The following is a 15,198-nucleotide window of genomic DNA, read 5'->3' on the forward strand; positions in this document are numbered from 1 at the left end:
GAACCAGGGACATAAAGAACAGAGTCTAGGGTGACAGAAGATACGGGTTTGGCTTTTCCAACCCCTTTTGGTTTTGTTTGGATCCCATTGGCTAAAGTAATAGCTGGAAGAGATTGTGAATAAACAATATCAGACAATAGTGATTTATCACCAGAGATATGATCAGAAGTCCCTGAGTCTATGACCCATGATCCAAGAGTGCTAGACTGTGACACACAAGTAAATGAATTACCCACAACAGAAACATCAGGTTGTGCAACCGAAACTACTTGTGGAGACGTTTGTTTATTTGCACGATACCGAAGGAACTCTTTATATTCCTTTAGAACAATAGGATCATAACTGGGTGGTGGACCATGCAAAATATAACATACGTCACGAGTGTGTCCAGGTTTATGACAATGACTACACTTGGATCGAGATTTTCCAAAACGTTCTCTCCTTCGTCGATTCTCCATAGACTGGTATGTATGCTGGAAACTGACAGAAACTGCTATAGTGGTCTGAAAATATTGGAAGCTGCCGGAATCTGCCCACAGTGGCCTGAAAACTCTGATTTTACAGGGAACTTGCCGGAAAGTGCCCTGCAGTGGTCTGCTTTCGCCGGAAACTACCTGTTAATCACCGGAACCCTAATTCCGGTGATCGGATCTAGAGAAAACTGAATGGGTTCTGGTCGGAAATACTGGGCGACCCCAACAGAATAAAACAGCTCGAAAAAAGATGACCGGAGCAGTGTTCACGCGCCAGCGCGTGAACAGATCTCGCCGGAAAACTTCCACCTCCGAACGGCGCGTGGGGGCGCGTGGTGGGTTTTTTCCGGTGGAAATTCTGGGGTTCGGTCGCCTGAGCTTCCCGAGCCTCGTGATGGTGTTGTCTTTCGCACAACACCTTCAGAACGAAAGATGACACAAATCAGTCCCAACCGTCGTCGCCGGAATTTGACACGGTGACTTGAAGTTTCTCACCAATGCTCTGATACCATGTGAGAAATAAATAATATTGAATTGTGTATGTAAATAGTTACATTGAGACCCTATTTATAGACACTACATTGGAATCCTTTTCCAACTAGGATTCCTATTCTTATTCCTATTCCTATTCCTATTCCTATTCTAAGTAGGAAATACTTATTTCTATTCTAACAATGGTAACTGTACATTCACACCAAAAGGCCCATCAGGTAAAAGCTGACGGGGTGGGATTTACAACCTAGAGAGTATACTTCATTACGAAGTCTAGATAGAAACTTTACAATTGTCCTATGAAATTAACCAAGCTATCTATCTCCCCCACTATATCTTGTTTACACCAAAAATACAAAAAACTTATACTCTTCATCTTGATCTTTGAAGACTGCTAGCTTTCCCATCATGGCTTCTTTCGTTTCTTTCTTTCCATAATGTCCATCAAACACTTGCTGGGATACTTCTCCACCAATCTTTTTGTGATCCTCTTCTCCCCACTCCTTCCCAACTTTGCAGCATATCGAATGAGGTCCTTGGCATTACCCAGCTTATCCCAAGTATACAAAAGAACATGTTCCACAGATTTGCTGTTGTTTTGCAATGCATGAATAAATGACTATTTATCTCTGCCTCTTGCTCACACATAAAACACCTTGAGCAAATCTGGATACCTCTTCTCTGTAGCACTTCGTGGGTTAACCAAGCTCTCCTGATCAACAACCAGATGAAGCATGAGACTTTATGTGGTATTTTAACTTTCCAAACCAGTTTCCATGGGCATTTTGTTGTCATTGTCTGTCTAGAATTCAAACTCCAGTAACATGATTTCACAGTATAGGACCCCTTGCTATGCAGCTTCCAGATTGGCAAATCAGGGCCTAAAGCTGTCCCTGGGAAGGCATTTAGGGTATGGAGCAAGAATGCTACTCTGTTGATTTCCCAATCATTTAGTGCCCTCCTAAAAATTAAGTTCCACCCTTGAGGACTCCATACTTGTGCCACCTTATCCATCTGTTGCAAGCTCAAGATGAATAGGTCTGGAAATTTAGTCTTCAGATCCTCTTCCCCAATCCATAGTTCATTCCAAAAACTTGTCTTTTCCCCATCACCAATTTTGTACTTCAGTTTGTTATTGAAAGAGACCCACAATCTTCTAATTGTTTTCCACACAGAGCATTCAAAGGTACCAGTCACCTCCTCAGTAATCCGGCTATTCTGAAGCCCGTATTTTTGTGAGATGAATCTCCTCCATAGTGCCATATCTTCACAACAAAATTTCCATAACCATTTCTTCAGTAAACTTTCATTCTGTTGTCCTTAACTTCAGTAAATTTCCATAACCATTTCCACACAGTCCCACCATGTTGTTTGCTAAGGGTTACCATATCCCATTTGACAAGATTGTACCCCTTCTTTTCCTTGTTGCCCTGCCATAGGAAAACTCTTCTTGCCTTGTTTAATTTCTTCTCTATGATCTCTGGTATGGGGAATAGACTCATCATACATGTAGGTTGGCCATCCATGACTGATTTGATAAGAGTAAATGTACCACCCAAAGACAGATAGTGACTCTTCCATCCTGCTAGTTTCCTGTCACTTCTTTCCAGGACCTCACTCCACACTTCTAGCTCTTTGTTTTTTGCTCCAAGAGGCATTCCTAGGTATTTAGTTGGCAGTGATGCCACTTGACACCCTAGATTCTTAGCTAGAAGCTGCATATTATGCACATTGTTAACTGGGTAGAGGCAGCTTTTCTGTCATTTAACATGTAGTCCTGAAATGCCCTCAAAGATGGTAAGTATGGCTCTCAGGTGCCTTACAAATAAAAGACGCATCATACCTTACTCTTTTCATTAGAGTTAATGTATATATTATTATATAATTTGTCAGTTCGGTTCAGTTATTTTGAACAAACCAAATCAAATTTTATCCCTTTTTAAGAATGTAAACCCAAACCAAACTAAATTAAATAAGAATCAGTTAATTAGATCGGTCTGGTTTGATTTTTCTATTCGGATCGATTTTTATCCAAACTGTGAACACCCCTAGCGGCAGCTGTAAGCAAACGGGGCACATATCCAAGGTTTGCAAATCCAAAACAAAAACCCCTGGAGCTTTGCAAGCACAACTAGCAGAAGTTGTTGATGCACATGAGGAGCAACGGTTTGCAGTTTTATACTTTTCAACAAATGAATCCTCCGATTCTAGGCTTCTGGATAGTGGTTGCATACATCACTTGTGCAATGATGCTGAAATGTTTAGGTTCCTTGATGATACTTACAAATCCAAAGTAAAAGTGGGAAATGGTAAGGTTGTAGAAGTCAAAGACAGAGATACAGTGACTATCTCAACAATCTCAGGTATCAAAACTATTCCTGGTGTTTTGTACACACCTCATATGAGTAAAAATTCGTAGAGTATTGGACAAATGTCAGAAAAGAATTACTCACTGCATTTTAAGAATTGCAAATGTGTTGTTTCTGAGGCTTCTGGAGTAGAATTATTTTGTGCCAAGATGAGCAACATAACTTTTTCAGTTGATTGGGAGAACAAAAACTGAGCATGATTTTACTGATACTTCACAAACATGTACAAACCTATGGCACAAAAGGTTTGGTCACTTCAATCATAGAAGCATTGCAGGGATGAAAAAAATAAGGAAGTTGGTGGAAAATATGCCTGAAATTTTTTTCTAATGCTCAAGTTAAGTTACCAAGTTCAAAAAAAAAAAAGTGAAACCGATTAACAGGGAAAGCAAACAAATTGTCATTTCAAGCAAATCAAGTATGGAGAAATAACCGGAAACTTCAACTCATTCATACAGATGTGTGTGGCCTAATGAAACAGATTCCATGAGTGGTAACAAATATTTTCTCCTCTTTATTGATGACTGCACCCAGATGTGTTGGGTCTATTTTATTAAACTGAAGAGTGAAGTCTTTAATGCATTTAAACAATTTAAAGCTTTAGTAGAAAATCAATGTGATCTCGATATTTAAGCTTTAAGGTCTGACAATGAGAAAGAATATACTTCTACTCAGTTTGTAGAGTTTTGTAATAGCACAGGTATAGAACGCCAATTGACATTACCATACATGCCACAACAAAATGGCGTGTCTGAAAGGAAGAACAGGACTGTAATGGAGAACGCCAGGTGTCTTTTGCTTGAAAAAGAAATCCCAAATCAGTTTTGGGCAGAGGTAGCTACCTGAGTGTATTTGCTGAACAGATTTTCCATTAAGGCCTTGCAGGACCTGACTCCATATGAAGATTGATGTGGCAACAAACCATCAGTACACCATCTCAGAATCTTTGGGTGTATATGTTATTGTCAAGTTCTAAAACCTAAGAGGAGCAAACAAGACAACAAGGCTCAGAAGGGCATATTAATGGGCTGTGGTTCATCATCCAAAGGCTAAAGGATTTTCTGCTTGAAAACAGAAAAACTAATTCTCAGCATAGAAGTGAAGTTTGATGAAGCAACTGCTTGGGATTTGAAAAATCAGAAAACTTCTTATTCTTATTTATTTTCAAAGAGCAGTCTCAACTTGTGGAAGATGAACTAGTGGATGGCGTACCAATGCAAGGCACCAGAATCTTAAAAGATGTCTATCGGCGGTGTAACTTGGTGATTTTTGAACCAACAAGCTATATTGAAGCACAAGACTCTCAAGCATGGAGGAGAGTTATCCAAGCTAAACTAGACATAATCAAGAAGAAAGGAACCTGGCAACTCGAAGATGGGCCTAGAAAACGCAAGGTGATGGGCATAAAATGAATTTTCAAGACAAAACTCAATCCTGATGGCTTAATTAGCAAATAAGGCTAAATTGGTGGTGAAGAGATATGCACAACAATATAGTGTGGATTACCAAGAAAAATTTGTTGCAGTAGCAAAGTATTGACACAATCAAGCTTCTTTTTGCATTTGCATCTCATAATTCTTGGCAGATTCATCGGCTTGATGTCAAATTAGCTTTTTTGAATGGTTTGCTTGGTGAAGAGATCTATCTAGAGCAACCCGATGGTTTCTCAATTTCTAAAAAAGAGGATTGAGTTTATCTCCTAACAAATGCCTTGTATGGCCTAAAACAAGCGCAAAGGCATGGTACGAGAGGATGGACAATCATCTCATCCAACTTGGTTTCAATAGAAGTCAAAGTAGTAGCTTTGTTGTTGAAGGGTGCTCAGGTTAGGGCTCAAGCTTAAAATGCTAAAGAAAAAGCTGAAAAAATGGAGTAGAAGACCTTTTCTGAACTAGCCAACAGAAAGTCTACAACCCTTTGGCTAAAGCAAGGAGATAAGAACACTAGATTCTTCCAAAGAGTGGCTACATGTCACAGGAGATATAATACAATTGACAAACTCATGGTGAGGGATGAGGAAGTTCAGGAACCCAAAGAAATCAAAGAATCAATGATAGATTTCTATTCTAATTTGTATTCAGATTCTGAACTATGGAGACCCTCCTTTGACCTAGAAGGATGTCCTACAATCTCTATGGAAGAAAACGAGTGGCTCCAGAGACCATTCACAGAGCAGAGGTGGTACAGATCATCAAGCAGAGTGATGGAGATAAGGCCCCCGGGAAAGATGGATTTACTATGAATTTCTTCAAGACATTCTGGGATATCTTAAAAGAGGATTGATGCGGACCAATCAGAATTTCCAACCAAAGGAGTGTTTTTGAAAAGTCTTTCAATGCCACATTCATAGCACTAAACCCATAGAACCCCTGAACAATGGAGTTGAAAGATTTTAGATCAATCAGCTTGATAGGAGGGGTATACAAAATCATATTTAAGTTGATAACTGATCGGTTGAAAACAGTTATAGGCAAATTGGTGGAACATCAAATGGCCTTCTTGAAAGGCAGACAGATAATGGATGCAGCTTTGTTGGCCAATGAGTTGGTAGACTCTAATGTGAAACAGAAGAAACCATGTATCCTGTGCAAGCTAGATACTGAGAAGGCCTATGACCATGCCAATTGAAATTTCCTCCTAAAAATTCTAAAAGACATGGGATTTGGCAACAAGTGGATTAACTGGATTAGATTTTGCATCTCAAGAGTGAAATTTTCCCTCATTATTAATGGGATTGCATAGCACACAGACCCACTTAATTCAATAGTTGATTTTTGGAGATTCCCGGGTGAGCTATCGGGGTGATCCGCAGCACCGGACCCGTCTATCCCTACTTATTATGTCTTTTCTTATTCCTAGACATTTGGATTTCTCTCAGGCTTATATTCATGTTCTAGTCGCTTTCGTGTTCATGACACCAGGTTTAGGGGTGTCCTTGTTATTTCCGCGCTTATTGATTATGGAACTACTGTTTATGACTTGTTAATGTTTCCCACAAATACTTTTTCGCTTATTAACCGAAAATTGATTGAAAATGAAATTTGGTTCGCCTACCAGATTGGGCACAAGTGGCATCACGCTACATTAGATTTTGGGTCGTGACATTTAACCTATATAAAGTCAATGCTATTTACGGCAGTAGTTTCTAAAGTTATTAAGTGTTTTGGCATAAAGTGCATTTTCTCAAGCGCATTGTAATTGTTTTAAAAAGCATTTCTAGTTTCTAGAGGTTTTGGCCAAAATGCACCTTTTCAAGCCACTTCTAATTTTAAAATTATAGGCAGCATTACAGTTTGTGCACTGCCAAATCCAAGTGTAGATTTTTTTTTAATTATAATATTACATGAGACATGTTCTGAGGGTCTCCCAGAAACAGCCTCTCTACCTCCACGAGGTAGTGGCAAGGTCTGCGTACACTTTACCCTTCCCAGACCCCACCTAGTGGGATTTCACTGGGCATGTTGTTGTTGTATGAGACATGTTAAGAAGTCCACATCAGTAGAGGGATGGGAAATTGGTCTCTTTATATGGACTTGGACAAATCTCTCCTCATGATCTAGTTTTTGGGGTTGAGTTAAACCAGATGTCAAATCTTTACATGGTATCTGAGCCAGGTTAAAAACGGGTGTTCATCGTGGCAGTTTCAGTTCTAGCCGCAACCTATTTGATAGTAATGAAGATTTTTGTTGGAGAAATTTCTTCAAAAAGGTTTTCTGTGTTGAGACATAGTTTTTGCAGAGGAGATTCAACCTATTGAAGATTATGTGAAGAGGGTGGAGCAAATTTATTTTTTCATAAATGCATTCCAAGGGGGAGAATTGTTAGGTATTTGCCCTGATTTCCTAGCATAATTGGATTTTCCTTTCCCTAAAAGGAAAGCACAAAGGTCCCATATTTGGCTAGTCTTTTTTCTTGTAGGAAAAGGTTTATGACTCTAAAAATATAGATTCATTCCTTCTATCTTGGTAGCATTCACAATGTAATCCTAGGGGATTTGAAAGTCTTGTGTAGGGGGAGAATTTGTGAGACACAAGTGTTAACACTTGTGTGCACTTCTTTTAATTCTGAGTGAATTGTATGAGGTTATTTCTCTCGATATTTTGTACTCTCTTTTATATAGTGAATTGCTCATCTCCTCTTGTGAATGTAGGTCAGTTGACCGAACCACATTAAATGTTTGTATCTTTTTTGATATATTTCTCGTTTGTCTTCTTACTCATAGTCTATCGAGGTTTACTCTGTTAGCTTCCACATGATACCTAATTATTTCAATCCTAACAAGTGGTATCACAGCCAAGCACATCCCATTTTATTGCTCACCAATGTTGAGCCCCCATTTGTAAGTGTCCATGCTCCAATTGAGGTCTTGATGTGTGGGGGAGTGTTAAGAAGTTCTACGTCGGTAGAGGGATGAGAAATTGGAAATATGGACTTGGACAAACCTCCCCTCATGAGCTAACTTTTGGGTTGAGTTAGGCTCAGGTGCCATATCTTCTTTACAGGACAATAGAGGTATTTTAAAAAATAACCATACCAAATATTTAATGAAGTGCTTAATCTCCTCTGGAAGTACTATTGAAAGAAATACTTTTCCACAGTTACTGCACTACCAAACAAGACCTTAGTAAAGCCAACAAGGGAGAAGACAAGGAGTTCTGTAGTCAAACAGTCCACTTTTAACAACTTGAAGACTCTTCCCTAGCCGATGTATACACACTTCTTGTTTACAACCCAAAACTGGCAAACCCATTGTTGTATAGTTCAGAAATAACAGAATTATTATTACTCAATCTCCTATTTGATCCAATTCAGAGCAACCTCATTTTAGTCACCTATAATGAAAATCTTCACATGAGTTAAAGGTTAAACTTCAGATGCATCCTAAAAACATTTATGCACTTATTGATCCAAAATATAACAAATAAGCCATATTTTCTGCCCAGTATCACAACCCAGGCAAATACTGAAAGCATTTAGCTCAAGCACAAATGAAGGAATCAAAGTGGGTCAACTACAAGCTTGACAAGGGAAAGAAACTACAGACCGTCACCATATTCCATGTTCTCAAATGTTGCAAAAGCAATTTCAGGTATCCCACAGGTAGCCTGGAAAATAGAAAACAAGAATTAGAGAAACCTATATAATAAACAAGTCCACTGTTACTGTAACTAAAATTAGTCAAGGATTTCATACGTTCAGCCGGTTTACCTCTTTTGGTTTTAACATTCTTTCAATAGTTGATAAAAAAAACATGAAAAATTGAAGATCATTTAAACAAGAACGCCTAAATTGAAAGAAGCTCCACTAATCTTGAAACAAGAAGGAGCAAAAGGGTCGTAAGATATTGTCATCTAACTTAAACAAATCACCCCCGATTAACTTGCTTAACTCAAATTTATAAACCTAGAGATTTCCAAATATACCTACACACTTTGCGACTTTTGAAAGCCAACATTCAGTAGAAGTTTCACCATCAATGAGAATGCTAGCAAAATTACATTTTCAGATGGCTGATATGACATGAAAATGTGCACTATTTATGCTAGTAATGAAAGAATCCAATGCAATTACCAATGACCAAATTCCAATTTATCAAAACCCATGATCCATACTTTTTTTAAGCTTCAAGCTCGAACACACCCAATATGCTGTGCAACTTGAGTTTGTATAGAAGATCATAATTGTACGGAATGTGTTGCAATAGGATTTTATCATCATAGAAAAAGAAATCTAAAAAAAAAAATCTTAGAGATGCTGCAGTCTTTTTCTGCAATTAATGAATATTCTCCTCAATAACACTTCTAGTGGGATTTTCTTTTTTCAATATACTGAAAATTAAGCTTCTTATCCGGTAAAAGAGAAAGATACATTGAGTTAAGATACAGTGGTATTAGAAGTACCTGCACACTCAAAAGACAATTGAAATGGGAGGTAGTAGCCATTCTGCCAGCAGCCTCCATTTCATAGGCAATAGTTAACGCATTTGAGTGATCTCCTACTTTACAATCTTCTTCTATTAGGAGATCATAGATCTCATCAGTTGCTCTGAGTCCACCCTCAGCACCCTTGAGAAACACTTTGTTGGCATCTTCTAGATGATTACTCCGTACAAGCTCCTCTGCTCCAAGGATAATACAAACTTAAAACTCAACGAAAGAATGGTTTATGGAGAACGTAAATAAAATTAATGCAACAAATCAAGCTAGGTGCTTGCTTTCACTATACCAACAAGAACTAGCCAAGCTTGGCGAATGTCGTAATTCAATTTCTCCATTGCTGCAAGAATCTCTAAGCCTCTCGTAGCAAGACCATTGGCACCGAACAAACGAACCAATGCCAAAAATGTTTCGTGTAGAGGCCGAAGACCTTCACTCAACTCCCTTCTAAGAGCATGCATCTGCCATTGCAGGATATCAGATGAGTTCAATCCCATGGTCCTATCATTTAGTGTGTCCAAATTCATTTTCTAGTCTCACTAAAATTTGTATGGTCAGATTCAGTAATATTAGCTTAAATGAAATGCAGCTGGCATAAAACAAATTAATACACAAGAAGCTTTACTAGCAGAAGAGTTTACACGTACAGGATGTACCAAAAAGGAGAGCTTAATTCCTAGACAAGGGTGGCAATCAAGCTTAAATAATTAATTAGAAGACAAATTTTCTAATTGGAAAATCAGAAGAAAAGGAAACAAAGTAAAACATGCTCATATACAGAGTAAATTTCACCGGTGGTCATACAACTTTGTCACACAAAAGTCACTTTTCTATTTTTTGTCTCATGATAATCATTTAACTTACCGTTAATAACACAAAATCACTTTTCTATTTTTTTGTCATAAAAGTCATCCAACTTTGGCCAAGTTAATTATAAAGTAAATCTCACCTGAACTACTATATTTTGTACTGGAACTTTATCCACTCTTCTATTTTGTCTCTTGAAAATCATTTAACTTACAGTTTATAACACAAAATCACTTTTCTATTTTTTGTCATAAAAGTCATCCATCTTTGGCCAAGTTAATTATAAAGTAAATCTCACCTGAACTTTTATATTTTGTACTGGAAATATGACATGGCAATCCAAATAGCTAGTCAAGTTAATAAAACATATTAAGTGTAATGGACCAATTACGGAGATCTTCTCCAAAGTTTCTCTTCATAACACTAATCCCTTTGTTGTTTTTGAAATTACACTTAGCTCATTATATTGATATTTTTGTAACAATTTGAAGCCACAAAGCATATCAAGCTCTAAGATATTGTGTTTGTCATTGAATTGTTTGATACTCTAACAACGACTCTTTTGTTTAATTTAAAAAATGTGTTTATAAAATTCACTATATAAATGAGTACATTAGTAAAGAGAAAAATAGTCAAATTGTACTGTTTAAATTAATGATAATGAGTTAAAAGTTATTACAAAAAGTTAAAATAAGGAAAGTAAACATAATATAGTAAACCACAACAGAGATAAAATTATAAAGCAAAACTTGGACGGAGGCTTCTAAAATTATCCTAGATGTAACTAACTTATTTTGGACTATCTCGTGCCATCTTTCTGATATAAAATATTAAAATTCAGCTATGATTTACTGTTTAGTTAACGAAGCCAAATTTGAATGACTTTTATGAAACAAAAACAGAAAAATGATGTTTCTATGATAAACTTTTAAGTTAGATGACTTTTTATGTAATGAAAAATGTCTTTTGTGTGATAAACTCTAAGTTGGATGATCACCAGTGAAATTTAGTCCTCATATGTCAGTGTGCTTGTCTGTCTTGAAAATATCAAGTACTCAACGGCGCTAATAAAATTGTAATTAAATCATAGCACTAGGAAACAATCAGTAGTTCCTTGCGCTAAGCCTCTAATTATTAAGTATGACGATGACGCAATTCTGAGTAATTCCAGTGGCCTATACTTAACATAGGCATTCAATATGTATTTCACTAAAAGTTTCACCAAGCAGATATCAGATTGTATCTTAATAGTAGCATAGCGTTGAATGAGAGAACTAAATAACATATCCTAAGAATTAAACAAAATTAAGCTTGTAGGAAGTAGGCAGATGTTGACATTCAGCATTTAAACAAGAGAGGGTGAGGGAGTTACTGCGCCATCATTGTCACGGTGAAGGACATGAGAAACAACCAATCCATGGAAAGAACGAGGTCCAGGGGAGAGACCCGCAGCAATCATATCATAAATGACTTGAGATACACCTGCAGAATCAGCATTTCGAGCTCGCTCCATCAATTCCTCCATGAAAACAAGCCTTAACACTTTTTCCGTTCCAGAAGCCATAGAACCGTCATCGTCGACCGTCTTCAGCTGATGTTGTTGCTGTTTTTTCCTTCTGGTTCTCCGCGGCTGTGATGAAACTGACGCCTTTACACTGCCTATGGACCGAGAAATTGAAGTGTAAGGAATTGGGAGATTGAATTTGGAATTGAAAGGCAGGTGAATGGAAAGGCCAGCCATTGGAGGTGAAATTTGAAAAAATTTATAGTAAGAAGTGAAAGTTCATTGAGGAAAAGAGAGAGAGAATGAGGGGATAAGGCTTTTGGATGGTTTTTGCTTCTTCTTTTTTTTCTTTTTTGTAAGAGCAAGAGAAATAGGGGTTTATAACATGGAGGGAAATGACGTTACAGCCCGACTACTTCGGGTCAAAGTTTACATTCAATTTTTTTACTTTGGGGGTTAAAATATCTAAATATGCTATATTAAGAACATATTTACACCATTTATGGTAATATAATTTTTCTAATTAAATATAGTAATTTTTTTGAATTGAAAATTATATCGTGTGTTTGCAATAAATTTTAAACATATGGAAAATAAATCAACCATAAATAAAATCTGAAGAAAAAAGAATATTTTATTGATAAATCAATGTGGGTATAATTCTGTTGATACTTGATTCTTCTCTCATAAGATATTTACTCATAATTCGAGGGTCGTTTGTGGCGTATTTCTCGACTTAGGATGATTTAGACTTGATCTACATAATTTGAGGGTCGTTAGTGGTGTATTTCTCAAACTAGGATGATTTGGACTTGATCTACATAATTGGAGGACCGTTAGTGGCGTATTTTTCGAATTAAAATGATTTGAATTTGATCTATTTATGAATATTCCATGACTTTGTGGAATATTCGAGATCTTGATCTTTAAAAATACCTTAGAGTTTATGGGATTTTTTCAAATGCCTTTTAAGGGAATTTTGTACCCTTTATATAGGCGTGAACTAGGTTTAGGGTTAAGTAGCCTACAAAAATCCTAATTTGAATTGAACACACCTTGTAGAGTCCCAACTCGAATTGAACGCATCTTATAGGGTCCCACAAAATTTCAATGTCTACACCATGATCTCAAAAGGCTCGTTTTTATCTTTATATGTCGCCTCTTTCCCTTTTATCTATCATTTTTTCTCAAAACTCGTGATTTTTTTCTTCCTCATCTCCTTCTTTTTATTCTTCTTCTTCTTTGAAATTTTCATCAAAGAACTATCCTCAAAACAATTTTTGCCTATATTTCGCGATTTTCACCTAAAACACGACGAGAAAAGGAACAGAAAGACCATTATGTTTTGGCACCAGCTATCATAAAAAAACAACCATATTGTCAACATTGATATCTCCTCCATGACTGTCGACAACTGGCATACAACTTGAAAGTCATTAAGCCACAAACACTTTAATCAATGGCTGCCCTGGAAAATCCTTATTCCTTTCGGCCTCTGAAACATTTGAATCAATAGAAATGACAATGTTTTCAATTAAAACAAATATCATACTCAAGCAAACTATGTCATCGTAATGGCCACTGAGTACCATATGTTAGTCAGAAATTGGAAAGTCAGGAATCGAAGAAGACAAACATCCAAGTCAAATAAAAATCCCCTAAATCAAGGTTCCTTCAAACTGAACACAGATGGATATGTTGGTACAACTCAAAGGCCTGGGGGTCATAGGGGGATTAATAAGAGACCATAAGGGAGATTATTAGCTATGGTGATTCAACAAAAAAGTAGCTCTCACACAAACACGACTCAGAAAAAATTGCATGCGTAGCATAAAAAGGTAGCCCCTTTAGAATATTGACTTCACCGTTGTTATTTAACCTTATTCTAACCTCATTGTTGAATGCAAATTACTGATGAAATAGCTAAGGAGTCAGAGACCAGAACATATGTACAAGGTGTTGGGTTCTAAAGGGTGATTAGGGCGTTATGCGGAAGTTTACAATTTACAAATCATATAGTTGATAAATCAGATAACAAAAACTTATACTAAAAAATCAAAATATTATTATATCAAAACTAATATAAAGAAAAACATTGAAACTTTAGAGAGAATAAATCTCCCCATAAACAAGACTCTTACGCGACTACATTGTGGATGTTATTGTTGTGGTATTAGAAGAAACAAACCTATATTTATAGAGTCTTAAAACCTTTCCTACTAGAAAAGAACTAGCTACTTCAAAACCCCACACCCACCCTTTCTTCTTCTCCACCAGCCCTCTCTCCTCTACCCCTCACCACAGCCCTCACCTTTCTTCTTTCTCCAGCCCATTCTTCTTTCTCCACCTCCACATTCACTCTTCTCCGCCTCTTCTTCTTCTTTTTTTATATACAAATCAGTAGCCTCAACTTCTTCTAAAATTTTCGTTTTTTAGGTTTGAAAAATATTAGTATCATTCTTTTATTAGATGGTTTCAACGAGGAGATGCAGATAATGTGAAGGATGATTGTGACTATTGAAAATTTCAAAACTTCATTGATAAGCTTGAAAAAGCTTAAAAAATAATAAATGGGTCTTGTGAATTTGTAAAATTACTTAAATTTTTTTATTGGGGTTCATTGAGTTTGTGTTGGTGAACTTGTAGTTGAATTTACAAGTTAAATCAAGAAGAATTTGATCTGATGGGTATGAATCTAGTGCTCAATTTGTGACCAAATATGAAGAAGATGACTATTTGAAAAGTTAAAGAAATTAAAAAATTGATTTATTTGATTTTTTAAATTTTTTTAGCACTTAATTTCGTATGTGACACTGAAAATGATGTGGAATTTCACGTGTAATCGCGTCCATTACACGCACTCTGTCCGGAGGAGAAAAGGGTTTAAAATGTTGTTTTCTGATCGGTTTAAGGGTCTAGTTAGCAAAGTGATGAGTATGAGGGTTCAACTGACAAAATGAGTCAAGTACAAGGGTCTTTCAGGTCATTCTGCCAAAATAAATCTTAAATTATGGTAAAAAAATCAGGGTAAAACCCTAACAAATCTCCCATTTTGGCTGGATTTTCTTGACAAAGCTTGATCTGTCTTCTTCATTGCATGATAATCTTGTTCTTCACAAAATCTTCATCACTGTTGCTTGCCATGGTTAAAAATAAAGTTTAAAATATATGAGTTAAAAATATTTTGTTTTTATTCTTAAAAATTGCAGCAACAGGAATGTTGAAAATATGGTTGAAACTTCTTCTCCACATGTAGCTTGACAAAAAAATCTTCATTATCATCAAATTTGTTGCAAATTGATTTGAAACTACTTGAACCTTTCTTCAACCTCGTTGAACCATAGGACCACCGGATCTTTGAACCATGTGCTCTGATACCACTTGTTGGGTTCTAAATGGTGATTAGGGCGTCATGCGGAAGCTTACAAATTGCATATCATATGATTGATAAATTAAATGACAAAAACTTATACTAAAAATCAAAATATTATTATATCAAAACTAATATAAAGAAAAACATTGAAACTTTAGAGAGAATAAATCTCCCCATAAACAAGACTCTTAAACGACTACATTGTGGATGGTTTTTTTTTTTTTTTGAAGAAAAAAACATATAT

General features: G+C 36.4%; 1 protein-coding gene across 1 annotated transcript in view; it reads right to left on the bottom strand.

The window, feature by feature from the left end:
- LOC102579691 (uncharacterized) overlaps positions 1-11,920 on the bottom strand; it is a 34,983-nt gene extending 23,063 nt beyond the window's left edge. Inside the window, exons 1-4 of the mRNA XM_006340413.2 lie at positions 11,450-11,920; positions 9,560-9,731; positions 9,235-9,452; positions 8,379-8,439 (exon numbers count right to left, since the gene is read on the bottom strand). Of these exons, the coding sequence (XP_006340475.1) occupies positions 8,379-8,439; positions 9,235-9,452; positions 9,560-9,731; positions 11,450-11,818 (820 nt within the window). The 5' untranslated portion in view covers positions 11,819-11,920. The remainder of the gene's footprint in view (positions 1-8,378; positions 8,440-9,234; positions 9,453-9,559; positions 9,732-11,449) is intronic.
- Between the last annotated feature and the right edge of the window lie 3,278 nt (positions 11,921-15,198).

This window comes from Solanum tuberosum, unplaced genomic scaffold (genome assembly GCF_000226075.1).
Source record: "Solanum tuberosum cultivar DM 1-3 516 R44 unplaced genomic scaffold, SolTub_3.0 scf00018, whole genome shotgun sequence".
Taxonomy (NCBI): domain Eukaryota; kingdom Viridiplantae; phylum Streptophyta; class Magnoliopsida; order Solanales; family Solanaceae; genus Solanum; species Solanum tuberosum.